At 45.8% G+C, this 12,486-nt stretch overlaps 1 protein-coding gene across 12 annotated transcripts in view; it reads right to left on the bottom strand.

Moving 5' to 3' along the window:
- The window catches only part of Tanc1 (tetratricopeptide repeat, ankyrin repeat and coiled-coil containing 1), a 250,878-nt gene that overhangs the window by 20,258 nt on the left and 218,134 nt on the right, over positions 1 to 12,486 (bottom strand). For all 12 annotated transcript variants that reach the window (XM_004835897.3, XM_021265939.2, XM_087199193.1 and 9 more), the window contains 3 exons: positions 10,731 to 10,967; positions 8,460 to 8,645; positions 6,073 to 6,151 (listed from right to left, as the gene is read on the bottom strand). In XM_004835897.3, coding sequence (XP_004835954.3) covers positions 6,073 to 6,151; positions 8,460 to 8,645; positions 10,731 to 10,967 — 502 coding nt within the window. The remainder of the gene's footprint in view (positions 1 to 6,072; positions 6,152 to 8,459; positions 8,646 to 10,730; positions 10,968 to 12,486) is intronic.

Raw genomic sequence — 12,486 nt, 5'->3', positions numbered from 1 at the left:
AGCAGATCAGCAACACTGTTTGTGGGTGAAGATGCTCTTGGTTACCAAAACATAGATGAGTGTAAGTTTTTCTGTGGAAGGTGGAAGTGGTGTTTTGTCAGTGAATAGGCAGGAACCCCTCACCAGGAAGATGGGCTCTATGGACAGCAGAAATGACACTGGTAAAGGGGTGAGCAGGTGTCTAGAAGGTGGATGTGCTATTAAATCATTTGCACCTCACGCACACTGGGTTTTCCACATGCTCACTTCTGGCCATCCAGCCACCCTGCAGGGCAGGGACAGACACATAGGCCAACTGACTCTTACTGCCTTCTTGGCAAACAAGTGGTCACTGAAATGCATGTAAGTTAGGGCAAGCCCCAGGGGTCTGCCAGATATCGCGTGCATGTGCGTGCATGCGCGTGCATGCGTGAGTGTATACCAACCCAGTCCTCTCAGTCCTTACCCCCAAATCTGCCCCCACCTGTTAGGTGATCCCTCCATGCCTATCTAGCAACTTCTAGAGCCAGAGTCTGGTTCCCCTCCCACACTGCCCCTACTATAGCCACTCTGTCCTGAGCTAGTTGATACCTGATGTTCTGTGCCCCTTTTCTTTGGGGCTGGAGATTGAATCCAGGGCCTCAGGCATATTGTGCATGCGATCTCCCATGTCCCTTTAGGGCCAAGTTCCCTTCTTTGAGGGTCCTGGACTGTCCCTCCCCCCAGTCTTCCATGATCCTGGGTTATTCCCATTTTAGGCATTTATGCCAAAAACAATCAAGAATTTCTACCTTTCAGGACTGAGAGAGATCTGGGTTTTCATACCTATTAATCTTACAACACCTGGTATAAACATGCAGCGGTAGAGGGAGAAAGATCAAGACAGATTTTCCAAAACCACTACCACCAGTAAGACGTTTGGAGCTCCAGAAAATCTTAAGTCTTAGGCAGCCAACAACTTTGGCAATAGGGACCAATTACTTATAATCACTAAACTTCTTTGGAAAGCATTCACCAATTAAAATAGCACCGCCTTAACCCAAAAGACCTAATGCTTTACATGAAGTATTTCAGGGCAACTAACTGATAGGACGTCACCTGTGCCCATAGCACACCAGGTAGTGACACACCCAGCAGCCACCTGGGCCCCTGGCACAGACAAGAGGATCTGAGCCATCCTGGAATCCAGCAGGACGATCCTGGGCAATGACACCAAAACTCGGCTCACCGAGTCCCTAAGAGTGCCAGGTTCCTTCCCCTTCCCCACCTCCAGCAAGTATGCCCCCCAAGTAATTGTACAAACTGAACATCACCTGTTCTAAAAACTGTATGGATTCATTTTCTTTAAATCTACTTGCCTACTCAGTCAACACTTACATGACAAGCCCTGGACTAGACCAGCACTGCCTGCCCAATTAGGTACTTAAATTTAAATACATGAAGATAAAATAAGACTTTAAAACACAGCTGCACAGGTTGCATTTCAAGTGCTCGGTCTCCACACACGGCTACAGTGTTGGACAGCACAGAGACAACATCTCCACGTTACAAAATGCTCTCCAGGGATAGCATCAGGACAGGCAATCATCCTGTCTCAAAACAAAAATAAAAAGGGGCTTGGAGATGTAGCACAGTGTGAAGGCCCTGGGTTCAATCCCCAGTACCACCAAAAAGAAGGCGAAGGCATCAAAAAGAAGACTTAATGGTGAGCCCTGAGAAGGGAACTGCAAGGTGAGCTGAGGAGAATGGCGAGGAAGCCTTTCCTCAGAAGACAGGCACCCAGGCACATAAATGGGCAGATGCCGGGACAGAAGAGTTGCAGTTTCCTTCACTCAGGGCAGGGAAGCACAGAGCAGAGGCACACACTTAAGGGTGGCCTGGAGTCTGGAAACACAGTCCTCTGACAGTTCTCACAGCATGAGGTCATCAGCTAAGCATCCCTGGTCATTTCAGTTTAGGCTGCTCTGCATCAAACACTGACAGGGAAACAGTAACTCAATTCAGCGAGGACTCCGTGGGAGCCACTGCTAACAGTCATGGCTGTGGAATGCCTGAGACTGAGCATCCAACAGGCTCTTGCCACGTTTCAGGCTGCCCAGAAACTACAGGCCCATCGTCTGTCCGAGTCTGGGAAATGTCACAGAGCCGAGGTCTCCACAGCCTCCAGGGCAACACAGCTAGCGGCTCCTCACTTGCTCTGTGCCTTCTTTAGCTGGGTCACATTCATTGTTTTTCCCCACGGGGTGTAAGGAGGAGGGCATCTAAAGAGCTACTGGAACTACAGAACCGATGCTGAAGGGCTGGTCTCTGAACATCAGATAGACAAGCAGAGAAAGGCACCAGACACTGATGAAAAGGAAAGCATCCCCAAGTGCAGCCTTTCGCTCTCCAAAATCAGTAGGACAGTCTGCGGAATTCTTTAAGCCCATGAGTTTACTGCAACAAACTGAGACTAAACACTTTTCATGGTAAATGAATGCCTTCAAAATCTATTATATACTTCTTGTCTCTTTAAACCTAAGATGGGAACCATCTCTACATGGAACGATGTGTATGACTCAGGGGCCACAGCGCTGAGAGGCTCAGGCACAAGGGCTCTGGTCTGCCCCTGCTCCAGCCACCCTGCCCCTTTGCCCTGAGTGACGGCCTACTGTTCCCTGTCCTCCCTGCCTGGCAACTGCCATCCCTTCTGCTGGGAACTCACTGCTTCTAATCAGTAACGGGCATGACAACCACCCTCCTGAAATGTAAAAGGGCAGAAGTCTCTCCTGGCTGGACCTCAGAGAGGCCCTGAGCACGCATTTAGCACCCCCACCTCTGAACCCCAGCTGAGAGCAGGGCAGAGGTTGGCAAGCAGCTGTGCTGCACAGGAGACAACATGCTCACAGAAAACTCACGCCCTTCACCACCAGGAGGGGAGCTGAACCCAGATGGGGAGACTTCCTGGGAACCCCATCAGCCAGCACCTTAAAGCCAAGCTATTTGTAGCTAAATCTTACTGAACAGACTTGCATAAAAGTAAACAAGGTTCCGGGAGAAATGAGGACTCCATCATTTATACAAAGCTTCCTACTGTTCCGCCAACCTCCCACACCCTACACAGGAGTCCCTCTTGGGATTCTGTCCTTGTGCTGCAGCTAACAACTGACCAGGGCCAGTCTGGGTGTTCTGGACACAAAGCACCACTGAGAGCACCCAGGAAGAAGCACCAAACAAAACCACAGAGCAAACATTTGCTTTCAGTTCTGAGGGTTCCGATGGCATTGAGAGCCGTGTGCCAGGCAGTACATCACACGCAGGCTGGGAGGCTGCTGGGGTCTGTTGCTTATGGGGGAGGCTTGGGGAGAACCAGGACTGCAAGTAGAGGTGCTCACTCGTGCCATCACCATCACAGCCTATGGTTCTCTGCAGGCTGCCTCTGAGCCTGCCTCGTCCACTTTCATTCCATTCGGAGTCATGGAACACGACTGCACACAGCCAAATCCCAAGCACAGACCTCATCTGGTGAGTGTGGTAAACACTCAAGTAAAGCCCCATATGTGCCAATGTTCTCTCATCTAAAACTACTTCCTCCAAAATATTTCAAAGTACTCCCTCAACAAACACTTGGAAAGTAGGGGGCCTTAGGGTAGAAAGTAGGGGTCATTTTTGAAGCACAGGTGAAAGATACCATAAGAAAACACAGAGAGAGCCAGGCATAGTGGTGCATTGCAATCTTTCCAGCTATAGGGAAGGCTGAGGCAAGAGGAACGCAAATTTGAGCCTATCCTCGGGAACTCGAGACTTTGTCTCAAAAAGTAAAAAAGGTTGGGGATGTGGCTCACTGGAAGAGCGCTTACATAGCATACATGGTGCCCTAGGTTCACAGTCTGCACAAGTACCAAAAGAAAAGACTACAGAGAGAAGATAAGGCTGGTTTTATTCACATGCAGTGTGCTGAGACCTGCCATAGCTCTTTAGGCCTGAAAAATAGTGTTTAGCATGCATTTTCTTTGCTTAAATGTTAAGAATTTTAAAAGCTTCTCAAAAAAAAAAAAAAACCACTCTTGGCTGATGAAATTCACCTCAATGCCTGCCATAGAAAGTGGTAAGTGTGTCGCACCCCACAGAGTAGTCTGAAGGTGTATATGAGACTTTGCAATAGAGGGGCTGAACTATTCTGTATCTTTTCACCAAGACCAGTGGGACAACTACCAGGACAAGAATTGTGCCAACAACCTCCATGCCTGGAAACACCTGTGTCTCCAATGAGATCACAGCTCAGGTCAATACCTACAGTATAGGCTAAAAACAGAGAACCCAGCCCATACTTCTCACCTACGCAAACTGGGGGATATTGCTTTAAAAAAAAAAAAAAAAGATTGGAGGGAGGTCTGCAGTTTCTCACATACATTTTTTTGACAGAATCTCAGGGAGAAAATGCTAAAATTCAGGACTGGTCATTGAGTGAAAAAAACATGGAGCTCCCATAGAATCCTAGAAGTCAATCCTTCTTCGGGTTTTTCTTCCAGAAAGAGAAAAAAAAAGTCATCTTGAAAGCTAACAGCTCGATAATGCCACTTGAAGTAAGGAAGTGATATTCCTCCTACTGCCCCTGGGGATACCTATCCTCAGTGGCAATGTGTGCCAGTCCCCCTTCACTGCTCTGCAGCAGTTCTCTTTTTCATGACACTAGGAGCCATGATGCTTGCTGAGAACACAGGGTCATGGCTCTCCCTAGACCTCGGGAATTGGAACACACAGGGCCCATGCTCCTGAGCTTCTCATCACTGGGGACACTTGGGTAAGGCTGCCTTTACCTCAGTCTTAGCCTCACTACTAAAAGGCAGACATTATTTGCCCCATTTGACAAGGAGGCAAAGAAATTTATTCAAAGGTGCTTTAGCAGGCAATGAGGGAGTGGGGATTCAGACTTTTTGGCTACCAGCAGAGTCATGTTCTTATCTACTTTGCTATGCTGCTGCCCATGACACAACAGAGAACTGATGGAAACTGTTCTTTCAACAAGTTACAGAATAACCTGCATTATTTAAGAGGGTGGGGAAGGACTCCAGAAAGAGCTCAAGGTAATAGGTAAGTCTCCACACTTCTGGCACCACACGTAGCTCACACCCTCTGGAGTCCAGTGGTTTCCCCACAGTCCAGGCCCTGGCCGGCTCCTCTGCCGCTCCCACAGGAAGTGACAGGATCCAGCCCTAGAGGGCACTGTGTGGCTCGGAAGGGCAGGCCTACACTCCCACCAGGAAAATCTGAGGCCTTTCCTAATGGTGAGTTCCCTAATAATCCCTCCACACCACCATCTCCCTTATTAAGAAAATAATTTCAAACCATTTGGAAACAAATCTGGTGCAAGAAAAATGGAAATCACATATACTATGTACATATACAGAACACAGCCTGAAAATGCACATGAAACACTCCTAGTTACATCTACTAAAAAACAACTCACGATTTAAAGTTTTAGATTTTTAATCAATTCAAGTAGAAAGTTTCAAAGCAACATTGTGTTCATTAACTAAATTTTAATCTAATCTAATGGATTAAATTTTTAATCCATTAAAATGCACTCACTTCTGGCTTCTTCCCACTCTAGTTAAACACACACATCCCAAACCACTGGAAACGGACTCTGTCCACTGCATTCAGTATTTCAGATAGGGCCTCTGAGGCCTGACCTCTGCTCTCATCCTACAAGCAAGGCAAGCCCAATGCTCCCTACTGAACTATCTTTGATTCACCTAAAATGGAGATGGAAGGTCCTGCGTGGCCCATTTTGCATGAGTCACAGGACAATCAGATGGGTTAGGACAAGTGACAACTTTGCAAACTAGAATACCTTACTTATTTCCATATGACATTTCTCAGAGGCATGGCAACTCCCGGTCTAAGTCAAATGATTCAAATTTTATATGCTTCTAGCAAAGCTTTACTGCTTGTTTGAAAAGTTAAAAAAGCCTTAAACTTCAAATGCCTTGCAATAAAATAAAAATAGGTCTACATGCATCACAAGTCAGTCTTAAGACAATTAGGCCACAATGGAGGCTCCAACATGAGGCAAGCTGCCGGAACTACAAGCAGAGGAAGCATAATTACCTGTTTCCCCCCACAACGTGTCAGTGCCATTGACTTCTATTTCATGTTCCTCTTCCATTCCCAGCAAGCACTGGACCACCTGTCAGAAGTGGCAAGGTGATTTAATGAGTTCTCATAGCAATAGGTGCTTATTATACCCCATACATCAAAGGAAAGAGTGTTGTTTTTTAACCATTATTGTCTCATACTGCACTAGGAGAGAAAATAAAATGAAAACCATTTTCAAGCATAATTCGTATGCTATTCACACTTTCACTTGCAGAAGAATTAAAAAAAAAATCTCAGTGAATTTCAGCAATACTGTTCAGGATTACTAGGTACTCAGAATTCTAATGAATTCCAACCTGACCCAAATATGCCAGCCTAATCAACAAAGGACACAGCAGATCACATAAAGTGCACTTTCTGCATAAATCACCAGATGATGGTCAATCCATTTTTTACAAGGAAGGAAAATAAGAAGATATATTTTATAACCAAAAAACTATTGTCCAAATGATTTTCAGACTGGCAGCATTGTTCTTTTCCCTTCTGGGCATTTTCCTGCTAAAGAGTAGGTTAGATTACAGGTATGGGGGCAGGAAAGTGGGCTCTCAGGGAGCCAGAAGATCTGTGCCCCAGACCACAACCAGTGTTCACCCTGAGCAAGAGCACCAAGAGGAGAGGAAGTCAAAGCCATCTTCATCCTCGCAAAGGTAGCCTGAGTAGTAGTTCTGAAACATGTCCACTAATCCCACAAATCTATGAATGTTCCTTTAAATGTCAGAACTGCAGATATGATTACTGATCTTAAAATGGAATGATTATCCTGAATTACCAGTGTGCACAGTGTATCTGCTATTTGCCTTATAAGTCCACAGCAGTTCTAAAAAGAGCATAGGAGGAATCAGGGTCAGAGGAAGGAGGAGACGGAATGAGGTAAGAGAGACCCACTTTGAAGTTGGAGAAGAGACCATGGGCTGAGGATCCAGGTAGCCTCAAGAAGCTAGAGAAGAATTAGGCACAGTGGTGCACACCTGTAAGCCCAGAATGAGGTAGGAGGACCACAAGTTTGAGCCCACTCTGGGCAACTTAGCAAGACTTTGTCTCAAAATAAAAATTAAAAAAAAAAAAAGCATGTGGTAGGGAGGTAGAAGACTCTCCCATTAGAGCCTGCCAAAGGAACACTGGCCTCCTCCCACCTTAACTTTAGAATTCTGTCTGTGAGAACTCTAAGAGTGAGTGTGTACTGTTCGTAGCATCTAATTCGGACAACAACATTAACAAACCAATGTACCTTTCAAGTCTCTGGCAGATAAGTCCTGCTTTTTTCCATGAAGTGGTTACTGGCTGTGCTGAGATGGATTTTGCTAGACATTCCTTCTGGCCAATTTTAAAATGAGGGGAGAACATGAACTGAGGCAAAGGTTATACCTACACATGGTGTCCAATGCCCTCCCCATGGTGAATTTTCACATTCAAGACGCAGTTAGATTTAGGGAACAGTTTAGAAAGGAAAAACATCTACATTTATAATATGTGTACTTAACACTCTCTCTGTATATTTATGACATGAGCTTTCAGCGTTTTAAACGCCAAAAGTCAGCCAGCCAGCTGTGCTTACTTGTATGTTTCTGCCCTGTGTTTAAGTGCCAAATGTCAGGCATCCAGCTTGGCATGCAAATTTAGTTTATGCCATTTTGGGAAAAGAATCTTACCAAATGCTGGCACCTCTAATTGCTTGAAGATAATACAGTGAGAAGCACATGAAAGAGCATGAGTAAAATGTTATTAAAATCACAAAGCTTAGACACAGGTCAGGAAATGACAATTAAATCTTCAAATTGAGGAATACCGACATCTACCAGAAATAAATGCTCTATTTAACCGCTGCTTGAGTTTTCCTTCAGGGTAGGAACTGCAGATGACAAGCATTCTTAAATGCTATCAAAGCATTAAAGTTCTATTTTTAAAAAACCCTTCAAATGCTCAAGAATGATTTCAGAACTAGGATTCCATGTGATTATTTTTAAAAGATTACAAGGACAAAAAAATTAATCAAAGGGAAAAAATGTAAGACAGCAGGGTAGAGGTAAAAGTAGTATAAGGGAAGGGAGAGGGAAGCAGGAGGAAGAGTGTAGAGTGAGCATAAGGGGAGAGGCCTCACACGGGAAGAGCAAACCGGCCTGTCCCATCACATTCACAGAAGAGCGCAGGCCTCGCTTGTAAGAAGGTGTGATGCTCACAGAAGCCCTAAACATGTGACCAGAGCAAATGGCTAGTTCTGAGAATCCTCATCTTCCATTCATTTCCTTAAGCTCACAGCTTAGAAGATGGCAACTGGAGAAAACAGATGACCCCTGGGCCGCAGCCTCCCTTTCCCAGGAAGGAACCTGTGGCCCACTCACCAAGCTGTGGCCCATGCTGGCTGCTGCCGTCAGTGCCTGCTGCAAGGCTTGGCTCTTCCTCAGTGTGCTGGGCTGGGGAGGGCCCATCGACCACTCACAGGTCAGCAGGTACTGGAGAATGTCGCCATGGCCCCGCAGTGCGCTATGGACAAGCGCACACTGGCCTTTCTTATCCAAGTGGTCCACCTGTGGGTAAGAGCAGGGGAGGACACAGGTAAGTACTCTCTTTCCTTTGAAAAGGCAGGTGACTCAAGCACTGTGTGCAAACCCCATTGGGTGCAAATGGATGCAGGTCTGCATTCCCACTCCTCTTCCTGGACTGCACTGAAGCCTAACTTTCTTCATGGCAATGAGAGCACGGATCCAGGCATCAGAGACCCTTCACAGGACCAATGTTCACAGAATACCCCCCTACCAAATATCCAAGAAACTGCATGGAGCTCGAGGCTCTCCTGGGAATGTGTATGAGGACACAGGCCCACACTATAACAAAGTCCTGTGCGTCCCAACTGGGTGCCTGGGTGGTGCCTGCTGTGAAGGAACCATGATTTGGGGGAGAAGAACAATTCTTTGGTCACTGAAGCAGGGCAGCCATAGAGGACTGGGCAGGATCTAGAAAGCGTAACTCTGAATGGGGAAGTCCAGGAAGGGAGGCTGTGCAGGCAGGGAACCTGCGACATGCTGGCATGTAAAGAGGTGGGCCACAAAACTGGGGAGGGCAGCCAGCCAGCAAGGAAGAGTGTGTGGGAGCTGCACACCTGCTAAAGCCCCAAAGGGTCTCTATAATCCCAATACTCAGGAAGCTGAGGCAAGGGGGTTATGAGTTCAAGGCCAGCTTGGGCTACATTGCAAGTCCAAGGCTAGTCTGAACTATATAATGACAGCCTTCTCAAAAATTCCCCAAAGGCCTCAGGCAGCAGGCAGCCCATCTCTGTCTACACCAGGGAATGCTGGGGCTGAAGAGGATTCTAGGACCTAGTCCCACGATGCTTGCAAATTCCGAGGAGCTCTGAATCCTCATCCAAAGGCTTTGCAAGAGCCACCAACATGATGGCTGGCTTCCTCCTACAGAACTTTCAATTTGCCGGGGATTTAGCTCAGTGGTTCTGGCTCCTGCCTTGAAAGCGCAAGGTCCTGAGTTCAATCCCCGGTACCAAAAAAAAAAAAAAAGAAAAGAAAGAGAGAGAACTTTCAGTTGTGATGGGAGGGGTGCTGCTCGGCCCAGACCCAGAGTAAAGCCAAAGAGTAAAGCCAAGCTGGCATGTGAAAAACGGAAGTGTGTGGTATGCAGCAGTGAGGCACCACTGCCAAAGCTGAGCCAAACATTACCCTTCCTCCACAAGTTGAAGTTCACATTTCTCAAATGTTGAGTTTGAGTGACAGAGAGAGAGACAAACAGACACAGAAATCCCATAGCTACCATAGCCTAATGTTCTGTGTTGTTGTTGTTTTTAATCTTTAAATCTCCTAATTAACTAAATGGGTGAAAGACAATTATTAGTGATTTATCTGTTATTCAAAAGACACATCTGCCCACAAAAAGTTTATAGTAAACCTAGAAGGAGTTTACTGTGAGCTGGGCATCCTCTCACTTAATATATTAATTAACACTGACAGTTTGGAAACTGATTTATGGCTCACACAGCAAGCAGCACTGTGGGTAATTCTGCTGTGGTTCCCACCTGGAAAATGAGAAGCAGCCTGAGTCATCAGGGCTCAGTAACGTGCCCTGTGTCCTAACCGGCAAATAGAGAGATGATGAGTAGCTCAAGCACATGGCTTCTAAGACCCTGGAGCGCTCACATGACTGTTTTAAGAGGACAGAGAATAAAATGGGATGAGAGGAGGAAAAGGGGAATAAAAGAAAACACCTAAAATCTTTGCAACCAATGGTGGGGCCATGTTAAATTCTATAGTTAAGATCTAGCTATTGGCACCTGCAGGCTTTGAAAAGATGCCCCACGCATGCCCATGGCTAGTTTCCCTGGTGCCTCTTAATGTTTCAACATTAAGCAGAGAAACAGCTTAGGAGCACACTCGGCCCACCTCTCTCCTGAGCTCCCCCCCCCCCCCCCCGCCCAACATACAACTGACTGCAGTGCAGCCCCACCCTCTCCACTCCTGCTGCAGGTCCTCAATTTGCTGCAATTCAACAGTGCAGAGACAAGGGAGGCTGGCCTTTGGGTAACAATTCCAGCAATGACAGGAAGACGGTTCCCACCCCTAGCCCATGCCCTGGCCAGACCCACAGTGAGGAAGGCTGCTGCTTACCTTTGCCCCCTTCTTTATCAGCAGACACACCAGCTTCATGTGGCCAGCAGCTGCCGCATAGCACAGCGCAGTCATGCCGTTCTCTGACATGCCATCCAGGCAGGCGCCAAATTCCAGGAGCAGGATGATGACTTCCTCGTGGCCGAGGTGAGACTGGACGCACAGGATGGGGGCATTGTTCAACACCTCTGTCCTATAGTTCACATTGGCCCCCGCCAAAATCAGGAGACGGCTCACCTGTTGGACAATGTCCCCAACAAGATTAATTTCTCACATGCATGCTAGCCTCAACAACCTTTGTGGAGAAGGGCAGTATCCTCAACTTTTTGTAAAATTTTAATCTTAGATGTGTGTACCAGCACCAACACAGGGAATATGTGAATAATGCACATTTTTCACTGGTGGGAAAGTAAAATGGTACAGCCATAATGGAAAATTGATGGTTCTCTCCAAAACTTAAAAAAAAAAATACTCTATGAGCCAGCAATTACATATCTGGATATATATCCAAAATAACTGAAAGCTGGATCTCAAAGAGCTTTTTTCACACCTATGTTCACTGCAGCATCTTTCACAAAGGGCAAGAGGCAGAAGCAACTCCAGTGCCCAACTAAAGATGAACAGTTTTAGAAAATGTGGTACAAACATATAGTGGAATATTATTCGAGTTCAAAAGGAAGAAATTTCTGACACGTGAAACAATAGAGATGCAGATGAAGATATTATAAGTTAAATAAGTCAGATGCAAAAGGGCACTGTATGACACTACTTAGTGCTAGAGTGGTCAAAATCATACAGATATAAAGTGGCATGGATTTCATGTCCTGGGGAAAGGGGAAATTAAGAGTTGTTTAATGCATACAGAGGTTTTTTTTGCAAGATGAAAAGTTCGAGAGATTTACTGCACAACAATGTAAATATACTTTATTGAATGGTGCACTTAAAATGGTAAATTTCCTCTTATGCGTTTTATCACAACTGAAAATAAAACTTTAAGAAGGCACAAACCCTGGGCTCCCCCTTCTGATTCAGGAGGTTTGGGTGGTACATTTTTAATGAGTTCCCGTGAGACACTGATGCTGTTGGTTTGGGAATCATACTTCAAAAAATCCCTATTTAACCTAAACAAAAATCGGAACTTCATTTTCTGACAGTTAAGCAATAATCAGAGGACTGTTGGCAACACGATACTACTAGAGACTCTTCTACTGCTTCTGCTAATTACTACACCCACCATCCACTCAACGTCTGGGATCGAGATATCAAGGAAAATATTTTATCTACAGATTTCAAAATAAAATCACTGAACATACGCAAATTTCAGCTATATCAATATTTCCTTCAAATCTCCAGGTCACCAGAAAGACATGATGTTCCCTCAACACCCGCTGAGATGCCCAGTAGGTTTTTTGCAGTGGTTCCTTTCACTGCTACTGACCTGCACCCTTCACTCCCCATGGCAAGTCCTGGGACGACTTCAGGGCTGCCCGTTAGATGTGAAAACCAAGGAGACAGTGTCATTTATATGACTGGAGACACACGAGGATCATTAAAAGGTACAGAAAGATGACAGGCTTATAAAATTCAGTGTACTTCAGTGACATGTGTCCACTATAGCAGCTGACATAATATTTACAAACTGATAGGTGTGGGAGATTGATACTACCAGATTGTGAAGCTGGGGTGTACAATGACATACTGACAAGTTAGAATTCAACATGTAAAATCTGAAATGCCTTGGTTACTGCTGAAGCTT

This window comes from Heterocephalus glaber, unplaced genomic scaffold (assembly GCF_053883595.1).
Source record: "Heterocephalus glaber isolate CG9 unplaced genomic scaffold, H.glaber_assembly_v1.0 deba00000347, whole genome shotgun sequence".
NCBI lineage: Eukaryota > Metazoa > Chordata > Mammalia > Rodentia > Bathyergidae > Heterocephalus > Heterocephalus glaber.
This window is presented reverse-complemented; position numbering and strand designations above follow the sequence as displayed.